Source organism: Rhinopithecus roxellana, chromosome 2 (genome assembly GCF_007565055.1).
Source record: "Rhinopithecus roxellana isolate Shanxi Qingling chromosome 2, ASM756505v1, whole genome shotgun sequence".
Lineage (NCBI taxonomy): Eukaryota > Metazoa > Chordata > Mammalia > Primates > Cercopithecidae > Rhinopithecus > Rhinopithecus roxellana.
The window spans coordinates 91687104-91712779 of NC_044550.1; the positions used below are offsets into that span (position 1 = coordinate 91687104).

At 31.9% G+C, this 25676-nt stretch overlaps 1 protein-coding gene across 3 annotated transcripts in view; it reads right to left on the minus strand.

The window, feature by feature from the left end:
* Positions 1-25676, minus strand: part of FSTL5 (follistatin like 5) — an 838888-nt gene that overhangs the window by 104330 nt on the left and 708882 nt on the right. For all 3 annotated transcript variants that reach the window (XM_030916851.1, XM_030916843.1, XM_030916838.1), the window contains one exon: positions 17199-17317. In XM_030916851.1, the coding sequence (XP_030772711.1) occupies positions 17199-17317 (119 nt within the window). The remainder of the gene's footprint in view (positions 1-17198; positions 17318-25676) is intronic.

Sequence of the window (25676 nt, forward strand, 5' to 3'; positions counted from 1 at the left end):
AAGGTTGGTGAAAGGGTCTGAATACAGGGAAATTGTTTACAAATTCTTCGCCATTGTGTAAAACCTGCCAAAGTAATGAAAAGTGTGAGCGACCTGACACATAACTGTCAGCCAAACAACTGCTGAACCAGGAACGATTTCCACCCCTTTGTTTGCTCCAGAACTACTCAACAGTAAAATATACTGCTCTGCTGGGAATTATTTTCTATTTGGATGCTGTCCCAATAAGACATCCTTGACCAGACTTACAATCATTTTTACAAAGCCATTAAAAGTTTCCTGACAGTAATCCTGGATTTTCTTTGCTTTGCTTTACGATATTATTTCTAATTATATTATTTCTCACTTTACAATAGCACTCTCTTATTTTCTCATATTAATATTTATTTCTATGGAAGAAAAATAGTAGAGGAATGTTTTTAAACATGAGTTAGAGAGTTAATGGGACAAAAAGGAGACACAGAATCCAGAGATGAAAAATAAGATTAAGATAATACATACTGATGAGGAAAGCTGCCAGGGATTATATCAAAGAGTATTGTTAAATCACTTTTACAGAAATGTATACTAACATTTAGAGTGAACAGAAGTCATAAGGTATAAACTAATGGAGATGAGAGTCCGGGAAAAGACAATTCTAATGTATACTTAGAATTTATTTCTTTTGGATCTTTTCCATATTTAACCACATATTTCCTACACATGTATTATACTTTCCCAAAATATTAAAGAGTACAAGTTATATCACTACTGATGGTATAAATTTTAATTAGCATTTTAAATAATGTTACTAATATCTGATTTGCTAAGCCAAGGTAAATCAAACAGAACCATATATACACTTGTCTTCTACTAGGATGTTGCCATTTTCATTTATTAGACTAATTACCTATTAAAAATACTTTGCCTTAAAATCTTTAAATTCCAATCTTTCCTTCCTTCCTCTTCATATTCTCCTTCTCAGGTCATCCTGCATCATTCCTAAAGACAAGTATTTCTCACAAACACGTCTATTTTCCTTGCTTCCACCTCAATAAGTTGTTGTCAGGACTACCTCCTCTCATCCTTCTATCTAATCTTAAAAGATATGTCCACTACTCCTTACTTTCAGAAAGACCTGCCCTCAATTTTTCTTATAATTTTAACTATTCAAGTATTCAGACATTAACATTGCCCCATAAATTTAAGAAACACTTCATAAAACAACTTCAATTGAATTAATATTTCCATTTCAATCATCCATCTAATTATCTTCAGACTTTTGAACAACCTTTCTTCCATTTCCCAATCTTTCACTCTAAACTGACCATGCTTCAAACAGGCTTTCATGACATCATCTATTTTAAAAGATATATTTTCAAAGTCACCAGTAGCCTCAGAATTTCCACTTATTATCCTTTATTTCTCATTGGAAAGCATTTATTGAGAGCTTACTATGTGAAGAATATTGTGCAAAGCTATGTTTGAAAATGAAAACATGAATATGAGAGAATGCTTGCTTTCAAGTTGCTTGTAATTTCGGCTGCATTTAGCTGTTTCAGACACTTGATTTGTCATAAAAGGTTCTTTCATTCTTGCAAGGCAGAGATTCTCAAATAATGGTCCCGCAGGCCAAATTTGGCCCACTGCCTAATTTGGTATGATCCAGAAACTAGGAATGTTTTCTTTATCTTTTAATGGTTGAAAAAAAATAAAAAAAAATGGAGTACAATTTCATGACAAGTAAACATTATATGAGATTCAAATTTACAGAAATGAAGATGTATTATAACCCAACTACACCTATTCATTTAAATATTATGGCATCTTTCATGTTATAATGACAGACATATGTCCTGAAAAGTCTAAGATATTTACTTACTATCTGGCCATTTGCAGAAAAAAAAAGCTGCTGATCCCATTTTAGTATACATTCTGACCTTAGTTATCATTTTTGTCATAGTATTTAAATTCTTTCTGCCTGTGGTGGCTACTTTATCTTCAGTTCCCTGGATGTGGCTTCAGAAAAGTCAAGGCTCAGACTTTAGTTTTCTGCTCTATTTCCTTTACATTAAATTCCTCTGAAAACTCATCCGTTCTGATTGCCTAATTACTATCATGGTCAGGTAATACCCAGACACTAATCTATGGCCTTGTCATTCACCAGACTTTCCTCCTCTGTCTTCTTCTAGGAAAATTGTTGAACAGGTGGTTTCAAACAGAGAGATAATACAGAACAAAAAAGTACACTATCTTAAAGGAAGTATTAAAGGTGATCCAAAACTTAATGAAAGAAATAAACCAAAGAAAGGATGAAATACTTGCATTCCTGAACACAAAGAAAGTGATTTGTATTAGAAAAGTTTTAAAAAACTGAGTAGTTCTATATAGTAGGAGACTATTGAATAGAAACGTAACAAAATAAAATTCACAATACAAATATTCCAAACTTATATATTGAACATAAGTATAGTTTATATGTCAAATGTCTTGTCTTTTAGAAAAAAAAAAAAAGTAAATGTATGGACTTTGGAAGATGGGGAACTAAAGCACTGAAAGAGCCATTAATTAAATGCTGATGAGGCCGGGTGCAGCAGCTCATGCCTGTAATCCCAGCACTTTGGAAGGCCAAGGCAGGTGGATCACTTCAGGTCAGGAGTTCAAGACAAGCCTAGCCAACATGGTGAAACCCCGTCTCTACTAAAAATGGAAATACAAAAATTATCAGGGCATGGTGGTGCACACCTAAGTAATCCCAGGCACTCAGGAGGCTGAGGCAGGAGAATGGCTTGAACCCAGGAGGCAGAGGTTACAGTGAGCCGAGATCGCAGCACTGCACTCCAGCCTGGGTGACAGAGTAAGACTCCGCCTCAAAAAAGCAAAACAAAACAAACAAAAAACCCAGTAAATATCTGGTTTTCTGCATAATTTGGATTACCAATGCATTCTGTAATTTATGTGAATAAAAACAAACTGTCGCTGGTATCATGAAGAACGCAGAAATACAAATGTGAAAAATAAGGTGGCCTAACATGTATATATCCAACTTGGGTTCCGAATTAGGGAGGCTTGGAGATCCACCCATGTTTGTTATGTAGACACTGTTAGACAAGTACTGAAAGAAAACAGGTGTTGAGACAAAGGAGGGGAGAAAGGGTTTGGTGTCTTAATATATCATTAAATAAAGGCATTTAAGTCTGAAAACTTCTGGAAATACTGCAGGCCTGGGTCTCTCACTGATCTAGTTAGTAGTTATGATAGTTTCGCATTGTTTTACCTTTATGCTTCTCTACCAATCAGGTTTCTAAGACAGGCAGAGAGTCCCTACCCACTTTTTGTAACTGAAAATTGAATTGGGATTTTTCTCTTGGTTGCCGATGTGTGTAAATTAACCACTCTCTCTGTTCCTTCCTGCCACAAATAATGTATAAGATTGCCTCATAGGAAATAGAGCCGTCAACATAATCCTTTCTGTTTTCTACAGAGTTTCTTTTAGTTACTCTTTCCTAGTGCCCCCTCTTTTGTAAAAAAATAATTAATACATTTGGTATGAATTTTAATTAATTACAAATGTATAACTTTTATATCCATTGTTCATCAACAAATGTCCTGTCCATCAGCTAGAACATTCTACTTAATATTTCATGAAAAACAATGATTTTCCACAGCTATTGAAAAGCACCCCAAAATACTTTGTCAAATTATTTTCAATCTACATTTGGCAGCCAAATTTCTAACACCTACATAATTCATTCCTAGCTTCGAGGTGTTTCACTGATTTTCTTCTTGTCTGAATTTCCACAGAATTTTTATTTTGTGACTTATAATTTGGCAATGAATGATATATTATATTTCCAATTAAAATGTTAGCCTTTGCTATTCCTGTATTTCTACATTTCCCAAACATAATGCTGAAGGTACAATATTTGCTTAGTAAATACGTGTTTAAATGTCACTTATAATAGCCAAAAAAAAAAAAAAAAAAAAAAGGCAAGAAGTGGTGTATGTTACTCAATCACGATGTTAAACACTATGCAATGTCATGCAGAATCATTGAGAAACTGAATTCTAGAGTAGTACTAATCAAAATGTGGTCTGTAAACCGCTGCCAGTTGACATATAATTTGCTACCAAGCTGAGGATTGCATAGATATTGAAATTAACCATTGAGAACCTTTTATAGCAATTTGACATTGCCATAATTTCCCTGTATGTGATCAGTAGACCTATCTAATTTAATAGTATTTAAACCAGTTTGAGTATTGCCAAATTTGCCTGGAGGATTTCATGTAGTGAAAACTATCCACTGGTTTTTACAAGAGAAAAACAGAATGAGCAAAAATCAGTGATTTTTTTTCTCCCACAGAGTTTAGGAAGCACTGATTTCGTGCTTTTTTATTGTAGCTCTCTCTCTTTCTCTCTTTCAGTCTTTCTTTCAAGTATATATTTTTAACTGAAGCTGTCACAGTCTGAGTCTATTGCTGTAAATTTTGAAAGTGAATAATAAAATACTTGGAGAAAAAATGTTCATTTTGTCAAATGCAAGGAATATAAATAATTATTCTGAATGAGGACTTATTCAGTTTGTCATAAATCAAGACAAATACAACACAGTTACTTTTGTACTGAATTAGAATATTCAGGTTTGGATTCCTAGGATATATTTATAGTCATGTAGAAATATTTGTCTATATACACACATGATCAAGGGTGAACTATTTGTGAATATGCTAGATATAAATTCCTTTCAATATCGCTTTGCAATATTGGAAAAAATCAATGTTACAAAAACGCATTGAACGATTTGGTAGCATTGAATAGTCTCCTCATCTGGCCATTTTTTAAAGCACTGAGAATAAAATACTTTCAGCAATTTTTTAATTGCTTATAACCAAAGCAATATATTTTTTTCTAAAATGAGATATGTTAAATTTATCCCATTCAATTTCTGATGTCATTTATAATATCATAAGCAGTCTTTCTCATATTAGTCAGAATATAGGTAGTCATGGTAACTTGGGGGCTGTATTTACCTACTTTGTGCTACATGGACACACTACTATGTAGCATGATTTTGCTTTAGGATATCGAGGTCCAAAGGCTACATTACAGAATTGTTTATTCTTTCTTTTAATATATTATGTCTTTCAGCAATACAATAAAACAAAGCTTATAACACTATGTTATCATAAGCTGAGCATTGTTTTCTCTTTACAGATAACATATTAGAGAGGTTAAAAATAACAGGATTTGAGGCCAAAGAGACCTCAGTGTAATGTCCAAGGGTGCACTTATATTACCTGTGCAAGTAGACCTGTTGAGGCTTGTTACCTCATTGGTAAATTGGTTATAATAATATTTGCTATCACATGGAGTTATTGTGAGAAGTACATAAAATCATATTTGAAAAGGTCAAGTGATCAATAAAAGTTACCTCCTATTTTCATATAGAAAATTATCGATGTGCTACATTTGACAAAAACTGTAACAGTCTACATGTTTTTGATGCAAACTTTAAAAACATTTACCAAATGTTTTGGAAGGAAGTTTGCTGTGCATGTTCAAGAGATTTAGAGAGCTACTTTAAATGTGGCATGATTATTGCATATAGGGCAAGGAGAATTTTGTTCTATCTGGAGTTTGGCAGTTCTGTGACTGAGCAAATCACTTGATCTTTCTCATTTCTTTACCTGAAAATCGAGAGGATTAAATCAGAAGTTTGTCAATTATTTTTTATGAAAAAAAAACAATTTATTTGAATTATTTCAACTCTGCTTAAATGTAAAATGTTATAGTGGTTTATAAAAATATTGAGTTAGAAAAGAAAAGCTGGTTTAAAAAGACACAACTGTAGGGTGTTAAATTTCAAATGCTTACAGAACATAAAAACCAAATTCTAGATGCTTTGTGAATGTAGGACTAGGTGGTTGCTTTTCTGGCTTTTATAGTTATTGTAAAGGAGCTGAAATCCTAGCTAGGGGGAAGGTCCAGGTGCCATTAGACACTGAGAACAGAAAAGACAGGCAGGCACTTAATGTCTGTTGGGAAAGGCATATATTTGAATAGTAGGGAAAGCAAATTAAATATCAAGACAAAAGGTCTAGAGTTAGGTCCAAAAAGTAGTAAATAGAGATTGATAAAAAGGTGTTGGAATTGAAACAATATTAAAGCAAAAATAATAGAAAATGACTGGATGGATATTGGTAATTGCAAATTGTATGAACAATGAGGGTTTATGGATCAAACATACTTAAACCTAGTATGGGTAAGTTGGAATTAAAGAATTAGATGTGTTTAAACTTTCCTCGATATGATGAATATTTGAATTGTATAGGAGCAGTGATATTCTTTCTTTAACTTGTGGTACACAGCACAGTTAGCAGGTTGGTTAGTGAGGGAAAAAAAATAAAACTAAAGAAAATAATTACTACGTAATCCATGAAGTTAACTGACCACCAACTGCTGATTAATAAATTCTTATCATGAAAAAATCAATAAAATATTTGTTTTAAGTGCCAAAATTATACATCTTTCTGTACAATTTTTCTGACAATAGATATCCAGCCTTTTTATTAAACATTGAAAAGAGGGCGTTTGGGATACTTTCTTAATGCAGCTTTTAAAACATGGCTGCAGGAATTAAAATGTAATTTTTGTTTGTTTTTTAACTTCAGTCCTATATTGTAAAATTCATTTTCTCTGCCGGATTTTTCATTTAATAGGTTTTTTTTTTATTTCAAAATCTGCATTATATTTGTTTTATTCATATGATCAGAAAATAGAGACATGAATTCTGTTGAAATAAAAATTCTAGTTTTTAAAAGACATTTTATATGAATTCTAGTTGGATTTAATTTACTCTGATTCTCTGAATTTCTAATATTATTGTGGAATTAATTTCATTATTTCTTATCATTACAAATTCATAAAATAATCAAAAACAAACTTTTAAGGAAAAATGTCATACAGTTTGAAGATGGAACATCCGATATAATACAAGTTCTCCTTTCTCCCCCTTAAATGTTTCTCTCTCCTTTTAGTAATGACACATGAGTTCTGATAACACATGTTGTATAATTTCTATTTTTGGGAAACTTAATTGAGGAATGAGACAGGTTTTATTAATTACTATGCTAGATATGCATATGTAGGCTTTCCCTGTGATTATCTCACTCTGTCTACTAACTAAAAAATGTTGACATGAAAGGATAAATCAGGTGGAGTTTGTGATTGTTGGATTATCCACATTTGATTCAGTACAGTATATCACTTAGGAATTAAACTTGTTTTTCCCTGTGGCACATAATCTCACAATACAGATGGTGCTTCTTTCTTCCATCTTTCCAAATTGTCTGGTACAGAAGTGCCTTACATGGAACAAAGGCTTAATAGGGTTTACAAAACTACAATTGACTGAAAAAATTACTCTGAAATGAAATCACTTTATCTTTAAAAACTATAAATGTTTTACAGAGATAATTATATGTGTTTAAGTTTTAAGCATTATTGTTATTCACACATAAATTTGTTCTACATAATAATGACTAAAGGAGCTTTGCATTTGATTTCATACACTTATGTGGTAAAGTAATATTGGACAAAGAGTTGTTATACATGTATACTATTGCTATGTTTTATCATTTAAAGGAAACCCATAAAAATGATTTTTTTTTTTTTTTTTTTTTTTTTTGAGATGAGTCTTGCTCCTAGTGGCGCGATCTCGGCTCACCGCAAGCTCTGCCTCCCAGGTTCACGCCATTCTTCTGCCTCAGCCTCCCGAGTAGCTGGGACTACAGGTGCCCGCCACCACACCTGGCTAAATTTTTGTATTTTTAGTAGAGATGGGGTTTCACCGTGTTAGTCAGGATGGTATCGATCTCCTGACCTCGTGATCCGCCTGCCTCGGCTTCCCAAAGTGCTGGGATTATAGGCATGAGCCACTGCGCCTGGCCAAAAGATTTGTTTTTTAAAAAGCATCATTTACTTAAAGACCTTGGCTCTGTACCTACCTTCATTTGAGATGAAAACATAGAAATAAAAAGCACATTATCTTTGTCCATTACATTTATAACTATAAATTTATTATCATATTTATAAAATATTACATTTTATCTGGGCTCTTTTTTTTACTGAAAATTTAAATAGGATTCCAGGTCACATTATCCATTTTAGGAAAATTCTTCAGAATAACAACTTGAAAACAATATTGAGAATTCACAAAACCTGACCCGGTGATTTAGTTCAGTGTAAATCCTTAGAAATATATACAGATTATATAATCAGTATGCTATTATTTAATCCTATCTTTTAATTTTTCAAGTAAGTTCAAAAGGGAGCTATCGGCTATTAGATATCTTTTGTGAAATTACATTAGCTACTGTTTAGTGAAAATCACAGATTACAGAGTTAAGTTTTGAATGTAAATGATACTAGATATATACATTTTTAAACATGTAATCTTTCTCCTTTGCTCCTATCATAAGGAATTAATTTTTCACTTTAAAATAGAGATGGGATAGAGCTGATTGCTTCTTTTTCAGGATGGAAGCAACAACACTTAGGAGAGAGCCAACAGGCCGGGCGTGGTGGCTCATGCCTGTAATCCCAGCACTTTGGGAAACAGAGGTGGGCAAATCACCTGAGGTCAGGACTTCAAGACCAGCCTGGTCAACATGATGAAACCTCGTTTTTACTAAAAATACAAAAATTAGCTGGGCGTGGTGGCATGCGATTATAATCCCAGCTACTGCGGAGGCTGAGGCAGGAGACTGGCTTGAACCCGGGAGGCGGAGGTTGCAGTGAGTCAAGAACACGCCAATGAAATCCAGCCTGGGCAGCAGAGTGAGACTGTCTCAAAAAAGAAAAAAAGAGAGAAAGAGACAGCCAACAAATAGATCCCATTCCCCATTCCAGCAGTAGTTGCACCCTTGAAATGTGTTTTATGTTAAATTTTCTTTAAAGCTATACAAATGAGATTTATAATAGGATTATACAATATGCAGCCACATACCAATTTCATCTCCCTTTTACCCTTCTATATCTTTAAGACAGTCTAGTTTCCTGATCTTTTGAAAAATATTTAAATTAGGAGAAATTCAGTAGTATTATTTCTCTTTTTGTGCCCTCAGTGTACATCTGTCTATAAGAGCAACCATTACACTTGAGTGTGCTTAAAATTTATGTATCTGTTATATTATTATTTTTTCTCCCCTGCCTATCACAATGCTTGACACAAAGCAAATTCCAAATACGGATAAACAAGTAAACAAACCTCCATGCATGAGTAATAATTTGGAAGTCAATATTAAATGGGTCAAATTTAGATCTCATCTATAAACGACTGTAGAGGCATACTATGAAATATTTATTTTAAAATATAGCCAGAACATAACTTCTAGTACACCTTTCTGTTAACATGTATATATGCATATATATGTAATATGTGTTTACATGAAAACAGCAGCTACTTTAATTCTGTTGTTTTCTAAAATTAAAAAAATAGGTGGACAGCATAGCTCATGGCGCAACTATGCTTTTGCTTGGCAAGTTCTAGATGAAATATTGACTATGCCATTAATTTGCCAAGCAACCCATGATATGTCCTCTAAAATTGGATCAACAACATTTTGAAAATAAATGACTAAGATAGAAAAAAGCAAGTTATAATGAGCAATAAGTTGGCAGCTTACATACTTAAAATATGAATGATAATTTTGAAGTTTAAGCTATTTTCATTGTAATTCTTATTATATAGTTCTTTCTTAATTTCCATGCAGACAACATGGTATATAAAATAATTATATAGTACACAGAGAAATGTAAATGTATTTTTAAATACTGAAGAGTTAATTTTTAATATTTACCAATAGAAACATTTAGTAAAATAAAATTGAAACACAGTTTCCCGTAGTATGCTTTCCTTCCCTCACCACCTCCAAACTGATATTTGTAACTTTTTTAAAATATGGAAAAAAAATTTAAAGAAATGGATGTCTTCACTGTTAAATTGAAATTGTGAGAACTATTGTTGAAATATCAAAAGTAAACAATGAGAAATGAAGCCAGTATTCAGAAACTTATAGTTAAATGAAAATTTTTAGAAATGTTGAGAAAAATAAAAGCTAAAGATTTAATCATTAAATTGTAAATCTAACCCATGAGTATGCAAAATAATTATATAATTTTCAATATATTAGGAAGAAAAAGTTATTAGAATTGTATAAGCAAAATTATTGTCTTTCATAGAAGAACACCAACAGACAATATTTAATATTGATAATTTAAGAAATACCATCGCTAACTACCTTTTTTAATGATTAAATGTAGCAATTGATCTAGCTGGCACTAGACATAGGGAAACATGGAGGAATAATATATTGTATTTTATAATAAAATATTTTGTTTTATTTTATATTTGCCATGAAAATTACCTGGAAAAAATAAGTACTTTTTTTGTGTTAAAATAAATCTTAGATGAAAAGACTAAGTATTCTTTCAGACACATCTAATATGATAGATTTGTGTGATTTTGTAAATCTCAAGTAAAAGGTTTTGATGTTTAAATATATTTGTATCAATATTTTTTTCTGTCAAAATCTTCAATTTTACCTTTAAGAAGTTTCTATTGAAAAATCTAAATAAACTTAAACACGTTTATTTGTAAAGTGTGTGGAAGGCACTTTTACATGCGTGTAAGTGAGTCCTTATTCGTCATATAAAAATGTTGTCGATGGATTGTCTGAGACACACATCATTCTGATCACATTCATCCAAATACCTTGGCTACTTGTTAGCGATAATCTCTTGAAAGGACTTCATATGCTGCTTGGCCCACTTAATAATGCTATACAACTCCATTACATTTATGAGCTTTCCACTGTTGTTCTCCCCAATTTTAAGTTTACATATTAAAGCTTATCAGAAACACAAAGTGAGAATTATAAAACAGTGTGATTATTAAGGAAGCTTTATAAGACCTCTTTACATCTACGATGTCAAGCACTGATTTCTTAAATTCATTTCTTTTTAAATCTACAGAATAATCTTCTAAGGAATAGTTAGAAATAGTTTACATTCCTCTCTTCAGGAAGCTCTGTGCAGGATATCATTGTAACCACAAAGGGACGAAAGCTCACATTGCTACCATTCTGTAACTCTCTGTAAATTAAGCCACGTTTGAAAAGAGACGCCCTGAGGAAAAAAAATAAATAAATAAGTGGGGAAACATTTTGATTCCGCTTCTGAAAGATGGTTGTATTCAAAAGGTTACTCCCGGGCTTCACGGGGAAATGAATTGTCTGCATCATGTAAAGAGGCTGGTATTTCAAACGACTGTTTTTGAGGACCAAGTTTGCAGAAGTATAACTGGACTAGAAACAGAGCAAGGGAACTGATGAACACCCTGAAGATTGCTTTGCTTGAGATAAAGGTCAACAACAGTAGAGAAAGAAATGTGGACCATTGAGCTTTCCAATTTTTAATCCCAGTTTCAATTTCTTGAAACATAAGTATTCTGGACATTACAAACAACCTGTTCCTATGCAAGAAATCTTTTCTAACGGACTGGTAACAGTAGTTTATAAAGGTAAAATAATTTTGGCTTGTGGAAACTCCAAACCTGGATAACAGACATTTTAGAGGAGACTTACATCAGACTCCCTGTATAAAGTATAATGAGTTCAGTTCTACAGTTCAGTATAATTTAAGTTAGCATTAAAACCGGGTATAGGCTGGCTGAGATGGCTCATGGCTGTAATCCTACAGCTTCAGAGGTTAAGTCAGGAGAATCTCTTGAGCCCAGGAATTAGAGACTAGCCTGGGCAACCTTGTGAGGCCCCATCTCTACAAAAAATTGAAATTAATTAATCAGATTCAGTGATGTGCACTTGTGATTTCAGCTACCCACGAGGCTGAGGTAGAAGGATCCCTTGAGCCCAGGAACTCAAGACTGCAGTGAGCTATGAATGCACCACTGCACACCAACATGGGCGAAAGAGTGAGACCTTGTTTCAACAAAACAAAACAACAACAAAAACAAATCAGTAATAGATCTTTCAGGTTCCACAATATAAGATATATGCACAATAAAACACACGGTTTTCTTTAAACTTATTTTAGGATCCATTAAATAATAAGTAATACCATGGCATATGTGAAGAGCAGCAGCTAGATCTGTAACAAGCAAAGAAGGTGACTGAATGAAAAAGTGTCAAAGAATAAAAGAGTGATAGATAAGGATGGAACCATAGTAGAAAACCAGAAGAGTAACCAAGGTGGTGATCTTGGGAAAGCTTGTTTTTGAGCCTGTATTTTTAACATTTTTCCAAATTCCTTTTCAATTTGAGTCCTGAATCCATAAGTCTGAAATAGAACTCTATTTGCTTGAAGTTCATACTCTAGGTGACATGATGAAATCATGTGTACAACTGGGATAAATATGGAAATAATCGTATCTAATAAAGCTACATAACAAGATGGAAAAAAGATGAAAAATAACTAAAAGTCTGTTGTATATATTCTCATCAACTCACCATCAAAACCTGAAACCTAACGTAATCTGACATTACACCAAAATTGAGTTTTTATTTGCAGCAAGCATAACACCATTTTCTGAGAGATTTGATTCTATACTCTAAATATATCAGGTCTTATCTAAACTTTATTGATCAATGAGTTATATTGGGAAGTACACTGCTGCTCTCTCTTAATGGTGACCATGAATTTGAAAAATATTATATTCATATTTAATCCCTTTTCATGGGAAAAAATGATTCCAAAAGACTCATTTCCAACAAGGGCACTCAAGAAATCTGTCTTCTAAAATGAAACACATTAGTGTTTTTTTTGGTACTAAAAACTCATATACAGTGCATTTACACAGGAACTTATCACTACGTGATCCTGAATTAATAGATCCATGAGGTTATAGTCATTCTGAAACAATTCAGTGATAAATTACTCTATGAAACATTTTTCACAAACACATTGAAAGAAGAATATTGTTTCATGGCAATTGTAAATTAAGGAGAAGTATTAAGGTGGAGAGAGAATTAGATGTATACATTTTTAAACTTAGAGAATGCATAAAACAATGAATAGCTAAGGCTTAAAGCAATGGAATTTTTTTTTTTTTTTTTTTTTTTTTTTTTTTTTTTTTTTTTTTTTTGAGACGGAGTCTCGCTCCGTCGCCGGGGCTGGAGTGCAGTGGCCGGATCTCAGCTCACTGCAAGCTCCGCCTCCCGGGTTTACGCCATTCTCCTGCCTCAGCCTCCCGAGTAGCTGGGACTACAGGCGCCCGCCACCTCGCCCGGCTAGTTTTTTGTATTTTTTAGTAGAGACGAGGTTTCACCGTGTTAGCCAGGATGGTCTCGATCTCCTGACCTCGTGATCCGCCCGTCTCGGCCTCCCAAAGTGCTGGGATTACAGGCTTGAGCCACCGCGCCCGGCCGGAATTTTTGTTAAATTCATTTAACAAATGTTTCTTGGCCTGTCATGTGTAAGACATTGTACCGAGCATGTTGAGAACACAAACACTAATCAAACTTAATCCTTGATTACAACAGACAGGAAGATGTGATGGTTGATTTATACGTCAGCATGGCTAGACCATGGTGTCCAGTTGTTTGGTCAAATACTGGTCTAGATGTTGCTGTGAAGATGCTTGTGAGGTGATTAGCATTTATGATTAGTTGACTTTAAGTAAACGGATTACCCTCCATAATGTTTATGGGCCTCATCTACTCAGTTGAAGGACTTAAGAGCAAAGGCTAAGGTTTTTACAAAAAGAAGGAATTCTACCTTAAGACTTCAACATAGAAATCCTGCTTGAGTTTCCAGCCTGCTCCATGAATTTCAGATTCAAGACTATGACTTCAACTCCTGTGTAAGTTTCCAGACTGACAGTTAGACCAGTAGATTTTGGACTTAAGTCTGCAACATCAGCTCTTATCTGAATTTCCTTCTGGCTGGCAAACCCTACAAATTTTGGACTTGGCATATCCCACCTGCAATTGTGTGAGCCAATTCCTTAAAATAAAACATATAGGAGATAGAGAAAAAGATATAGAGATAGAAATCAAAAGACAGAAATAGAGGGAAACGTAGTGGTAGAGGTAGTGGTAGCAGTAGAGATAGAGACAGATAGAGATAGAAATGGAGAGCCTATTGATTCTGTTTTTCTGGATAAATATTTTCTGATTACATAATGTTCAACAAATTTCTCATGAAATTACTTTGTAATTAGAAATATATTCTTAAGAGAATGTAGCACCAAATAGCTTCCATGCTCTGAAATTTCCATCTATCTTGTTTTTAAATGTAGAAAATATTACCTTCAAGTAAAAATTATTTACTTCAACACTTATTCTCAAAGCATAACATGATCAATGCACTTCTCATTCTATTGCTGTATACTTGTATGTACATGACAGTATTTGTATATATATATATTCCTATTATTTAAGCTTATTTTATATTAAAGAATGAAAAATGGCAGAGTAATATAAAAGGAATTTAATTTACTCTAGCCTCTTTTCATATATATGGCATATAATAATTACATAAGAAATATATTTCTTTTATGTCATGAGTGTTTCTCCATATATTTTGCATTTAAAAATCATAAGCAGAAATTAGTTTTAACATTTCCCCTTTTGATATTATTCTTGGTGCTTTACAAAATGTTAGTCACCTTAAATTTTGAGCTGTATTTTAATTTCAACATCCAATGCAGTAAAAATGTTATAAGTGTTTTCAAAACCAAAACACTATTTGATAGTTTTCTCCCTTCTTAAAAATGCAAACCTGCTTTTCTTTTTACTCCTTTCATTACTCTTCCATAAGAGTACAGAAACATTTATAAACTTTTTAATATAGTATAGGAATGCAAACTTTCTATCCTTGCATGTAGTTTTATGTAGAAGTATATTGTTTCTAAAATAACTTCATATTCTCTAATATTTATCTCACACACAATATGACTGTAGATTTCCAGGGGCTATGACTGATATAATCTGATATAGCAGATTAGTTATTAGTAACTAGTTATCCCTGCTTTGTCACTGTTGGTGTATGTTTGTGAATAAGAGTTCATTGGTTGAAGAAAATAAGTTAAAGTTGTCATCATTGATATTTGGTTTCTATTTCCTCTTTAATATTTAATTTCTTATCAGAAAATTATACATAGTTTGCATATGTAACTTTTCTCTGTATCTTATATATTATGTATATTTATCTATGTAGGTATACATAAATATATATGTATACATAGAGAGCTGTATACATCACATTGCTTTGTCCTACATCTCTATGTCTCTATGTATGTGTATACATATACATATATATGTATACATAGACAAATACACATATTTAATTGGATACACAGAGAAATAATATGTGTATGCATAGATAAATAAATATACACAATTCTACCTTGTTTTTCTTTAGTTGTTTTAGGAGGACATCTGAGTATTATAAAGCTTTAAAGAGAGAGAAATTCAGGCAAATAATGCTGACATCCTTGTTGCCCTGTCATGTTACAAAACTGTCACATCAAATTTTAGCTTGTTTTTTTAACTTGAGATTCCAAGTTATTAAATTAACTCACCCAGAGCTGTCAAGAAATGTTCTGGGAAAGCAAAGCATGCTCTTTAAGACTTGAGTCACATAGTAATGAAGCATTTACTGATACCCTGAAATAGCACACATGTGGTGCAGGAAGAACATTCTTTGTCTCTAAATTTGCAAATCAAATACCTGAAGTGATAGTTTTGTGATGAAAAGTATGAATTTCACAGCCTATCTTATTAGTATTAGTAATTGAAGTTTCAAATTCTGTGATATAGCCAAGACATATATGTTATTAGCTGCAAAACTGCTATTCCTGTAGAAATCAGAAACACTCTCCTATAAAATTATTTTGTTCTGATCTAAATAATAATATTTATATTGAACACCACACTACCTATATCTGCATGTTAGTCTATATTTCTTATTCAGAATGTTTTTGTAAAAATATGAGCATGGCTTAAATTATTTCTTTTATCAGCAATAATTTGTTTTTATTCATGTGTTTATGTATTGCATACATATATGCACAAAACACAACTTATTCAAAGACTGACTTAATAACGATAACGTAAGATTATTAAAAAAAAATAGGGTCGGGTGAAGTGGCTCACGCCTCTAATCCCAGAACTTTGGAAGGCCAAGGAGTGTGTATCACGAGGTCAAGAGTTCAAGATCAGCCTGGCCAACATGTTGAAACCACGTCTCTACTAAAAATACAGAAATTAGCCAGGTGTGGAGGCAGATGCCTGTAATCCCAGCTACTTGGGAGGCTGAGGCAGGAGAATTGCTTGAACCCAGGAGGCAGAGGTTGCAGTGAGCCGAGATTGCACCATTGCACTCCAATCTGGGTGACAGAGCAAGACTCTGTCTTAAAATAAAATAAAATACAAATAAAATAAAATGTGCAATTTAAGATTTTTTGTATGTATAATTAAGTTATAACTTAACCAAAATGGTAAGAATTTTACTTAGTAATTTAGCCTATGGCTGAAATATTTTTAAATGAAAGGACACTATATTTGTTTGTCATACATAATATCTAGGAGGAAACTGACCTATAGTATCTCCTCTCATAATTTTTTTCCTTCTTTTCATTCTAGGGCATAGATTTAAGGTATAAATTATTGTCTCCATGTATTAGTATATGACAGCAACACTGCCTACTGGTAGGATGAAATGAGGAGTTGAAAACATTTGATATTTTTCCTTATTTATCTGAATTGTCCATTCCATTGGGACCTCATGAAGAATGAGATGAAGAATAAAAATGGTTTTACATTTATAAAGCATCTAATATACACCAGCTTCCCACCAGATTATTTTCTTTTATTTTCTTGAAGTAAATATTACCTATAAATACAGGAGGTATTCTAAACTGGAGAGCAGGCAAAGCTATTGCAGGTCGTGTTCATCCTGTTATTTCGCTTTTCTTACCTTCATTTTAATTACAAGCAAATATTTAGGAATACATAATATATTATTTTCCTCCTCAGATATAAAACCTAAAAAGAATAACACCGAATATCATGGGTTTCATAATTTTTTTCCAACAGAAGTCTCATATATGTATACGTTTTGTTATATTTCCAAAATATAATTCTACTTAACAAAATTTCTGCATGAAATGTCAAAGGAACTTTTTAGATACTTGCCTGAAATCCAAGGAGCTTTTCACTAGGCTTAATGTGCCTCTGAAATTCACATTCTATGGGTTGTATCACTTTGATTCCATCTTCATAAAACACATAGAACATGTTCCCAATTCCCAGACCTTAGGAATAAAAACACATTTAAATGTTCAAAATATAATTATCATAAACCTTTACAATCAAAATTCAGTGCCTCTCATATCTGTATCAGGGGATCAGTTTTCGAAGTTGTGTGACGTTAATAAAGCAAACCATATGGGACCCTCACTGTATACCCACACCACTTCGTGATGTTACGCAGACATTACACTTCATTCTTCCTGAGCTGCAATTTAGTGTTTTCTTTAATATAATTAAATAAATGTTTCATAGTTTAAAGCAATTATAAATAGGGATATAAACTCTTGATACATAGATTATGTTGGATACCTTCCCCACTTAATGTACGTGTTGATTAAGGAATAAATCACTTTCTGAAGAATCAAATTTATTTTACTGCTTTTATTAGAGTTCACTAAGAAAAGTTTAATTTCTTTGCAGGAGTTTAGTTCATATAAAGATTTTTAGGAAGAAAAAGACCAAATGCGCTAGATTTTGTAGAATAAATGTTTTCTTAAACTAATTTTTGTCAAAATAATTCTAAATAGAGATCTTACATATTAGTTTTAACATTGACAATTTGGGAGGTCTATTTCTATACCTTAAACCAAATGAAGGTCTTTGAAAAATCTTAATTTAATGTTTAAATCACACTTTTCTTTTTCACACTACAGATCTGGATGTGTGGTATCACAGAAATTTCATCTCCCCCGACTTTCTAAATCCATGTCTAAATGGGTGCAGGAGGCTAGTTTGAAACATGTGTAGGTTAACTAAAGCCTGAGCCCAGGGAACTTCTGCATACTCATGAACACCTGTTCTCTTTGTTTCCTCTGCTTCTCCTCTGTTCCAATGTGGTCAGCCCCGAGCTCTTAACAATCCTTCGTTTTCTGGTCCTCGCCTATATAGCTCTTTTGACCTGTTGTATTGGTTTACACAGTCAAATTTATTCAATATAATTATATCTTACATAATTCAGTGATAGCATGTTTTCTTTAAAAGATAACAATAATGTTAAAATCTTGATTGGAAAATCAAACCATTGTTGCTTACAATGTTTACATTCTAAAAACATCTGTAAAGGGAAAGATAATTTATTTAAATAAAAAATAATTTTCTAAGCATTATTATTATTTTTTCCAATTATGATCTCCTGCAAGGTTCAGCCTGAGCTCTCCATCTATTGATAAACACAACAGTTTGTTGATTTGTAAAACATATGTGTTTATTGAACTTAAGTCATATTTCATCTTACATCTTATATGTTTCTAGGGAATAAATACTTATGATTATAAATAATAGCTGACTACTAAATTTTATTTTATTTTTCCATATAACTATGTATCCATATATTCCTAAGATTTAGAGAAAAATGTATACAAACTAAACTATTACTTCATTCGTGTTTATACATAGTCTGCATACAATTTTTCTTTTGGCACATGAAATTATTTATAATAATACATATATACTTTAAATGACTCCAGGTTGTTTGATACATCTTATTATTTTATAAATAATTCTCAGTACTTCTATTTTAATAGATGTAAGCTTTAATCATTAATTATTCATTATAATTCCAGAGAGCAATACATAAGGATGGAATATTCCTGAACAGTAGCAGAAGTGGCAAGAACTCAACTCATCACGTTTTTTTATAAAATAAAATTTAGTAGTCAGCTATTATTTATAATCATAGTAGTGTTTAAAGGAATATAAATATTACATGCACAAAAGAGAAAGCCGAAACAAAGCACATAAGTATTTATGCAAAAGCTTTTTCATTTGTATCAGCAACGCCTCCATGCAAACACTAACAAATCAATAACTATCAATTTAACATTATTGGTTTCTGAATATTGTTGTTGAAACTTATAAATGTAACAAAGCCATAATGTGGTGTCTGATTTTCATTTGTGTCTGTTACATACTATGTTTGATTTTTATTACTAAGCTCTTAACATTTTTCAGTGAATGTGACTACCTTTCTTTAACTTCGCCAAAATACTATTCAACAATTATGAATTTGAATGCGTTTGGGCCTGACAGCTACTTTAAAGTCCAGATTGTTTGTCATGTTTCTTGAATATTTCCTTCCCTTACTGCTATGCATACTTTTATTAGGTTGTGTTACCGTATTCCACACAGAAAAGAGTCAGTGGGATTCCACTATGATTTGTTGCGCTGGTGGATTTTGTGAGCTATATTTTCCACTAAATACCACTTAATCCGTCCAAATCACTCTTTCAGGTTCTAGAGTATATTTTCTTGCTTTTTAAAATATGAATTACACATGAACATTTTTACAAAGCATAGACTACTTTTCAGGTTAAAAGTTACTGAAGAAATACAGATACTATTAGTTAAGATTTAATTTTTTTATTTGACTCTTTTCAATGAGACTATAACTTCTTAGTGCTTATGAAACAGTAATGCCAACAAATTACTAAATATAACTAGATTAATTAAAATAGCAATTATAAAATAAATGCCTATATATTGGTAACTCAGTTTGTGAAATAAAACTTTTCATAAGACTCATTCACAAGACTTGATATTTTGCCATTTACATTTTTGCAAGACATTATTTTCTTCCTCAAAAGTTTTATTTAGAATTGTTGCAGCAGAATTTATGATCTGAACATATGACCTGATATGTTTCTCTTTCAATTTGCTGCTTTGATATTGTGCACATATAAATTTATTAAGATTATCCTCAGCAAAGAGGAATATAAATGACCTGATGATGGAGATGTTGGAAACTGAAGACAAGTATGCACATTTTCATTTGGGACATTCATTAGCTTTATGTGTAAAAATAAAATAATATATTTGTATATATTTTTAATAACTACTAAATTTATATATATTATATTTTTTGACAAGTGTAGGGATAAGAAAATAAGACAAAGAGAGATGAGAAATTTCATTCTCCGCATTCAGACAGATCAGAGACAAATCATAGCTCTAGCACTTGTGCTTTTACTGTGAGAATGTTAATTAGACTGTGTGATAATTTCCCCATATCAAATTTAAAGATAATAATTATACTATGTCATGCAGCTGTTGTAAGCTTTCAATTAGGTAGAGAAATGTAAAATATTTAGGAGAGTAACTCGCACACAGCAAGATTTCAAATAAATGGTAACTTTATTTATTTATTTATTTATTTATTTATTTATTTATTTATTTCAGAGATCTATTCCTTATAACACTACTGAAAAAAGCAAATGGTGACATGGTATATAACCAGAATTTGATAACTATTCTCATTTCTCCTCAAACCCATGCTGTGGAACATAATGCTATTTAAATTTTCTATGATATAAAATGTTAAGTTCTGTTTTCCCAGAATCCTTGAGCCAGCTAGATCAACTTTATTTTCTTGTGGAGCATTTCTTAAATTTGGCCCTTTTAGGGAGGCTGCCAAGCCCAAACTGTTTTCCTAATACTACTAAGATGTCATTCACAGTTTTTCTTGCATTATTATTTTTTAAATGTAGGGTTTAGTTTTCAACAGGCTACATGAAGTATAATGTTATGTGAGATATCACAACAATTCAATGCAGAAGCAGATATAAGAACCCAACATCTTCTATTAAGTCAGAAAGTTAAAGGATTTGCAAAATGTAAACAATGTATTACCTTTTAGATTTTTGAAAACGTAGCTTTAAAATGATAATATGCATAATATTTATGGCTCCATGTAATGGGTTTATTAGGGCTATTTTAACAAGTTAATAAATCCATATTTTAAATTTTTCTATTTGCATTTCTAATACTAAATATTAGTAGATGGAAATGCCCCCTCCCCCGCCAAACACAAAGGTCTTTAAGTTCTCAATATTTAAGTGTGTAAAGGGATCCTGAGTCTCAAACAGTTTGAGTAGTGGTGAACATTACTTCTCTCTTCATGAATGCATTGTGGTGAATTATATTACAGACATTATTAACTTCAGTGAAAGATTCTACACTACTCTAGCCATAGTAAAGATGGGGAACATGTGCACATTTTTTTTCTTTCCTATTTCAGGCTCTAGTGAAGGCAGACACAAACACTTTGTCTTTTTTTTTGGGTTGTTAATCTAACAGAGTATAGTGACTCTAGATGTTATCCATAATTTGTTTGTTCCTTAAGAGCTTTTTTTCTGCTTTTTCTTTCTATACACAGAAAAGACATAAGCAAGAATTATTCCTGCAGTCTTACAAGACAGAAGTATTTCCCAGAGGATTTTCTAATCAATGTTGTACCCTTAAATACATGAAATGGACTGAAAAAAATGGATACAATGCACATTCCTATCTCGATCCTTTGGGAATGGGAACCACTCAAAAACAGTATTGTATTGTGAAATATAGTTATACTACTTATTATATACAGTGGATATATACCATGTAATTTATTTCAGCGATACAATTTGATTAATTTCTGATTATTGGATGCATGTTTATGTGCATCATAAAAAAGATTTTATTGTGATGTTTTTCTTCCTCTGACTTAATTGTCATTAGTTTTGCATTCATATTATAGTCCATGAGAAGTTATAAGTATGATGTAGTGATTTGGTAACCAATCAAAGGTGTTTCAAGAAATTATGGTGTTACACAAAATCCTTCATTGGTGGATATTATCCTTTTTACTTTCAAGTGATCCTAAAGGTATGCATATTTTTGAAATATAGAAGAAATCTCCCCTCTTTAGATAAAGAATAATATAGGCAAGAATAGATTGTCTGCATTGCATTTCTCACTGAATAACTCAGCACGGATAGATTTTTGGTTCATGAATGTTCTCATTCACTATACCCTGACTTTGGAGATAAAATTGTCTTTGTACACAGAGCAAAATCATATCATTGCACCACAATAAAGTCTTTATATTATGTTCAACTATAACAAGACTAGATTATCCTTTCATTCTTGCTAAAAAATTTTTTGGGAGTGAGTGTGTCAAGCTCTTTTTTAGGCCCTGTTAATCCAGGAAGTGGGCACCATCTGACCACTACATATATTGGCCAGAGTGATATTATCTAAAACCAGTCCTTTTGAGTAAATATACAATCTCCTTAACTTCTAAAGGAGTTTAGAATTACACACATGCATGTATGTAATTTAAGCCAATGTCATCATATACCTGTATGTACATGTGCACATGTATAGATATTGCTGCTAATGGATATCTCTTGCAAGATCACATTTTTGATTTAAAAATTGTAAAATGATTTAGAAAGCTTAGATTGACTTAAGTTTTTAGCAGACAGGTTAGTGAAATGGTCAGTGGAAATAACAACTGATTGATTGTGATTTAATTTAACTGGTATCATGTACTAGCCATTAGAGAGCATAGTCTTTTCCTCCCCACAAATGCTATGACTAAATCTCATGTATTCAGAAGACTTATTCTGCAAAAAGTATTTTTCTTTTTATTTATTTTGTATTATTACTTTTGTAGGCTCTGTTATTTTTGAGACGGGATATTGCTCTGTCACTCAATTTGGACAGCAGTGTGGGTGGCATAGAGGGCAGTGGAGTGATCACTGCAGCCTTGAGCTCCAGAGCTCAGGCGATCCTCCCACCTCCGTCTTCTGAATAGCTGTGATTACAGACATGAGCCATTAAGCTGGACTAACTTTTTTTATTTTAATTTTTTGTAGAGACAGGTTTTTGCTATGTTGCCTAGGCTATTCTCAAACTCCTGGCCTCAAGCAATCTTCCCTCTTCGGCTTCCAAAATTGCTAGGATTAAAGGTATCAGCCACCACATCTTGACCTTTTTCATTTTAAATATTATTTCAGTATTATTTTGAGGTAGCAATTGTTTTATTTGTTTTAGTTCCATAGGTTTTTGTGGAACAGGTGGTATTTGATTACATGAGTAGTTCTTTAGTGGTGATTTGTGAGATTTTGGTGCACCCATCTCCCAAGCAGTACACACTGAACCCAGTTTGTAGTCTTCTATTCTTTTTCTGTAAAAAAATAGTTATACCAGAGGTTTTTGAACCACTCTTAGTAGCTGTATATTCTTCTGTATTTCCCAACCTCCCTGGCAGTGTGGTAATGAAACTTTTTGTGGGTAATGAAATTTTTAAATAATTTTAGGCTGAGGAAGCTAAGCTGGCCTGTTTTTAAATCTGTTTTCCCCCAACTGGATGACATTGGAAACCTTGTATTACAGATTATGAAACTAATCATGAAGTGTAATGTAATGTGTTAACTTTGTTGTACAATTTCATTACATTTCTATTTGTATTTTTTTTTTGGTTCAGTGTTAGCCCAACTAAATAATGATTTATTTTAAATGTTTCTATAACATATTTTTGTGTGAATAGATATATAAATATTTATAAAGAATAAAAAAGGCAATTTTACTGAATATGAAACTTTTTTTCTGCCTTTAAATTATTCAAATATATGAAGCTGGTGTTTCCCAAAGTATGTTATGTTCTACTCAATATTGATCCTGGGGATATTCATCAAAGTAATTCATGTGCTAATAAATTTTAAAAATTCCATGTTATATACTGACTCATCCTAAACCTCTCTTTGGAGATTGAAACTAGCATATGTAAAATTCATTGAATCCTTCAATGAATCAAATAATTTAAATTAGTGTTATTCAGTGCCTATATGATCCAAAACATATATTATAAACTTAGACCTCATAACATAAACTAATTACCCACAAAATAAACATTAGAAAATACTTTATTAAATTATATTTAATTATAAACATCATAAATATACTGAAAATGAAAACCAATCATACTGAATATTTTAATGTGTACATAAAATACATATTAATGCATGTATATTTATATGTATTATATCTATTATTTAATATATAGTAAAACTACTTTTCGGTAAGAATGGTTCAGGCTTGAACCTTCTAGATTGAAAGTTTCTTTAGAGTAGATATTAGATCTTATTCATCTATGAATTTCCAATGTTTTCAAAGTGTTTTAATTTAATATGCTCTTTAAAATATTTGTCAACAAGTAAGTGAGATATTTCCTCTATTAATATTGTCATTTTATACTCCTGTAAAACATAAAGATGAGTAGAAAAGCTGAAAGTGGAACCCAGAGATGTAGAGGACATTGCGTTCCAAGATTATATATTGATGAGATTGGTAAGACAATACATATTAAATTCAGTTAAATTTATTTAGATTACAAACTCTTCACTAGATTCTGATGCTCATGTTTTAAAAAATAATTTTATAATTATTAATGTAAAAATAACATAGGTTTACCATTTATAGATGAGTTAAATGGCATTATGGGAGAAATTATCATTTCAACTCTTTCCATTATTGGCCTTAAATGACCTACATTCTAAGGTTCTATAATTTGTTCTCTCTGAGATAGATTTTTCTTGGCTATGGTAAAGAGGTAAATATACAAATAGAAAACACTGCTAGAATGAAAATAAAAGTGTATCTCAGAAATATGTAGCTCATATTTGTTTTATTCTAAATTATAAAAATGGAGAGAATTTCCTTAGAAAATTTAGTTACCTATAATTTTAATTATTTGTATGAGATACTTATACCCGATGATGGAGTTCAATGATTCCTCAAGCCAGTCTATTTTCTCTGGTCACCATTATTACTATTAGTACATGCAATCATTTTTATTGTAATGCCTTGCCAATAATTGCGGCATTATAAAATAACTCACAGATGTCTATGAATCAAAATCAAATATGCTGTCTTCTTTAATCTATTTTTAAAATGCTTCCTATTACAAGAAACAACAAGTACTCTTATGATAACTGTATGTAGAAAAAAAGACTTTAATAATTTACCCAAAGACACACACTTGTTTTATGTGACTTAAAGTATCTGTAAAATACACCATATATCTATTTTTGTCAAGCACATTTTATGTGTCAAATGAAACAGTGACTCATAAGAACAGTATTCTTGATGGAGAATAATTACTGATGGTATAAATTTCCAAAAACTGATAGAATACCTTTTTAAATAGAAAATAATCTGGTTTTATATAATGAATTTCATCATGATTTAAATTAATTTGGAAGCTTCTATTCTATACTTTTGAGGGTGGCCTGGTGTATTGTTATTACGTATTAAAAATTACTACAAACTAATAATGTTCATGGTGGTTATCAAAGTTAATATATAAGAAAAAGTTGTTCCATATACTTTAAATTGATTTACATAGCACAGATTTGTGAGGTGAGTGACAACTCTATTTCAAATATTGTACTGGAAGCATCTGACTCAGCAAGGTAAAATAACTCATCCAAATTTTCCCAGCAATTAACCATCAGAGCCAGATCTGTAGTATGTGGTCTCTGACTCGTTAGGTGTTATTCCTTCCATTACAATGATAAAATAAAATCAATTTTTAAAATGCTC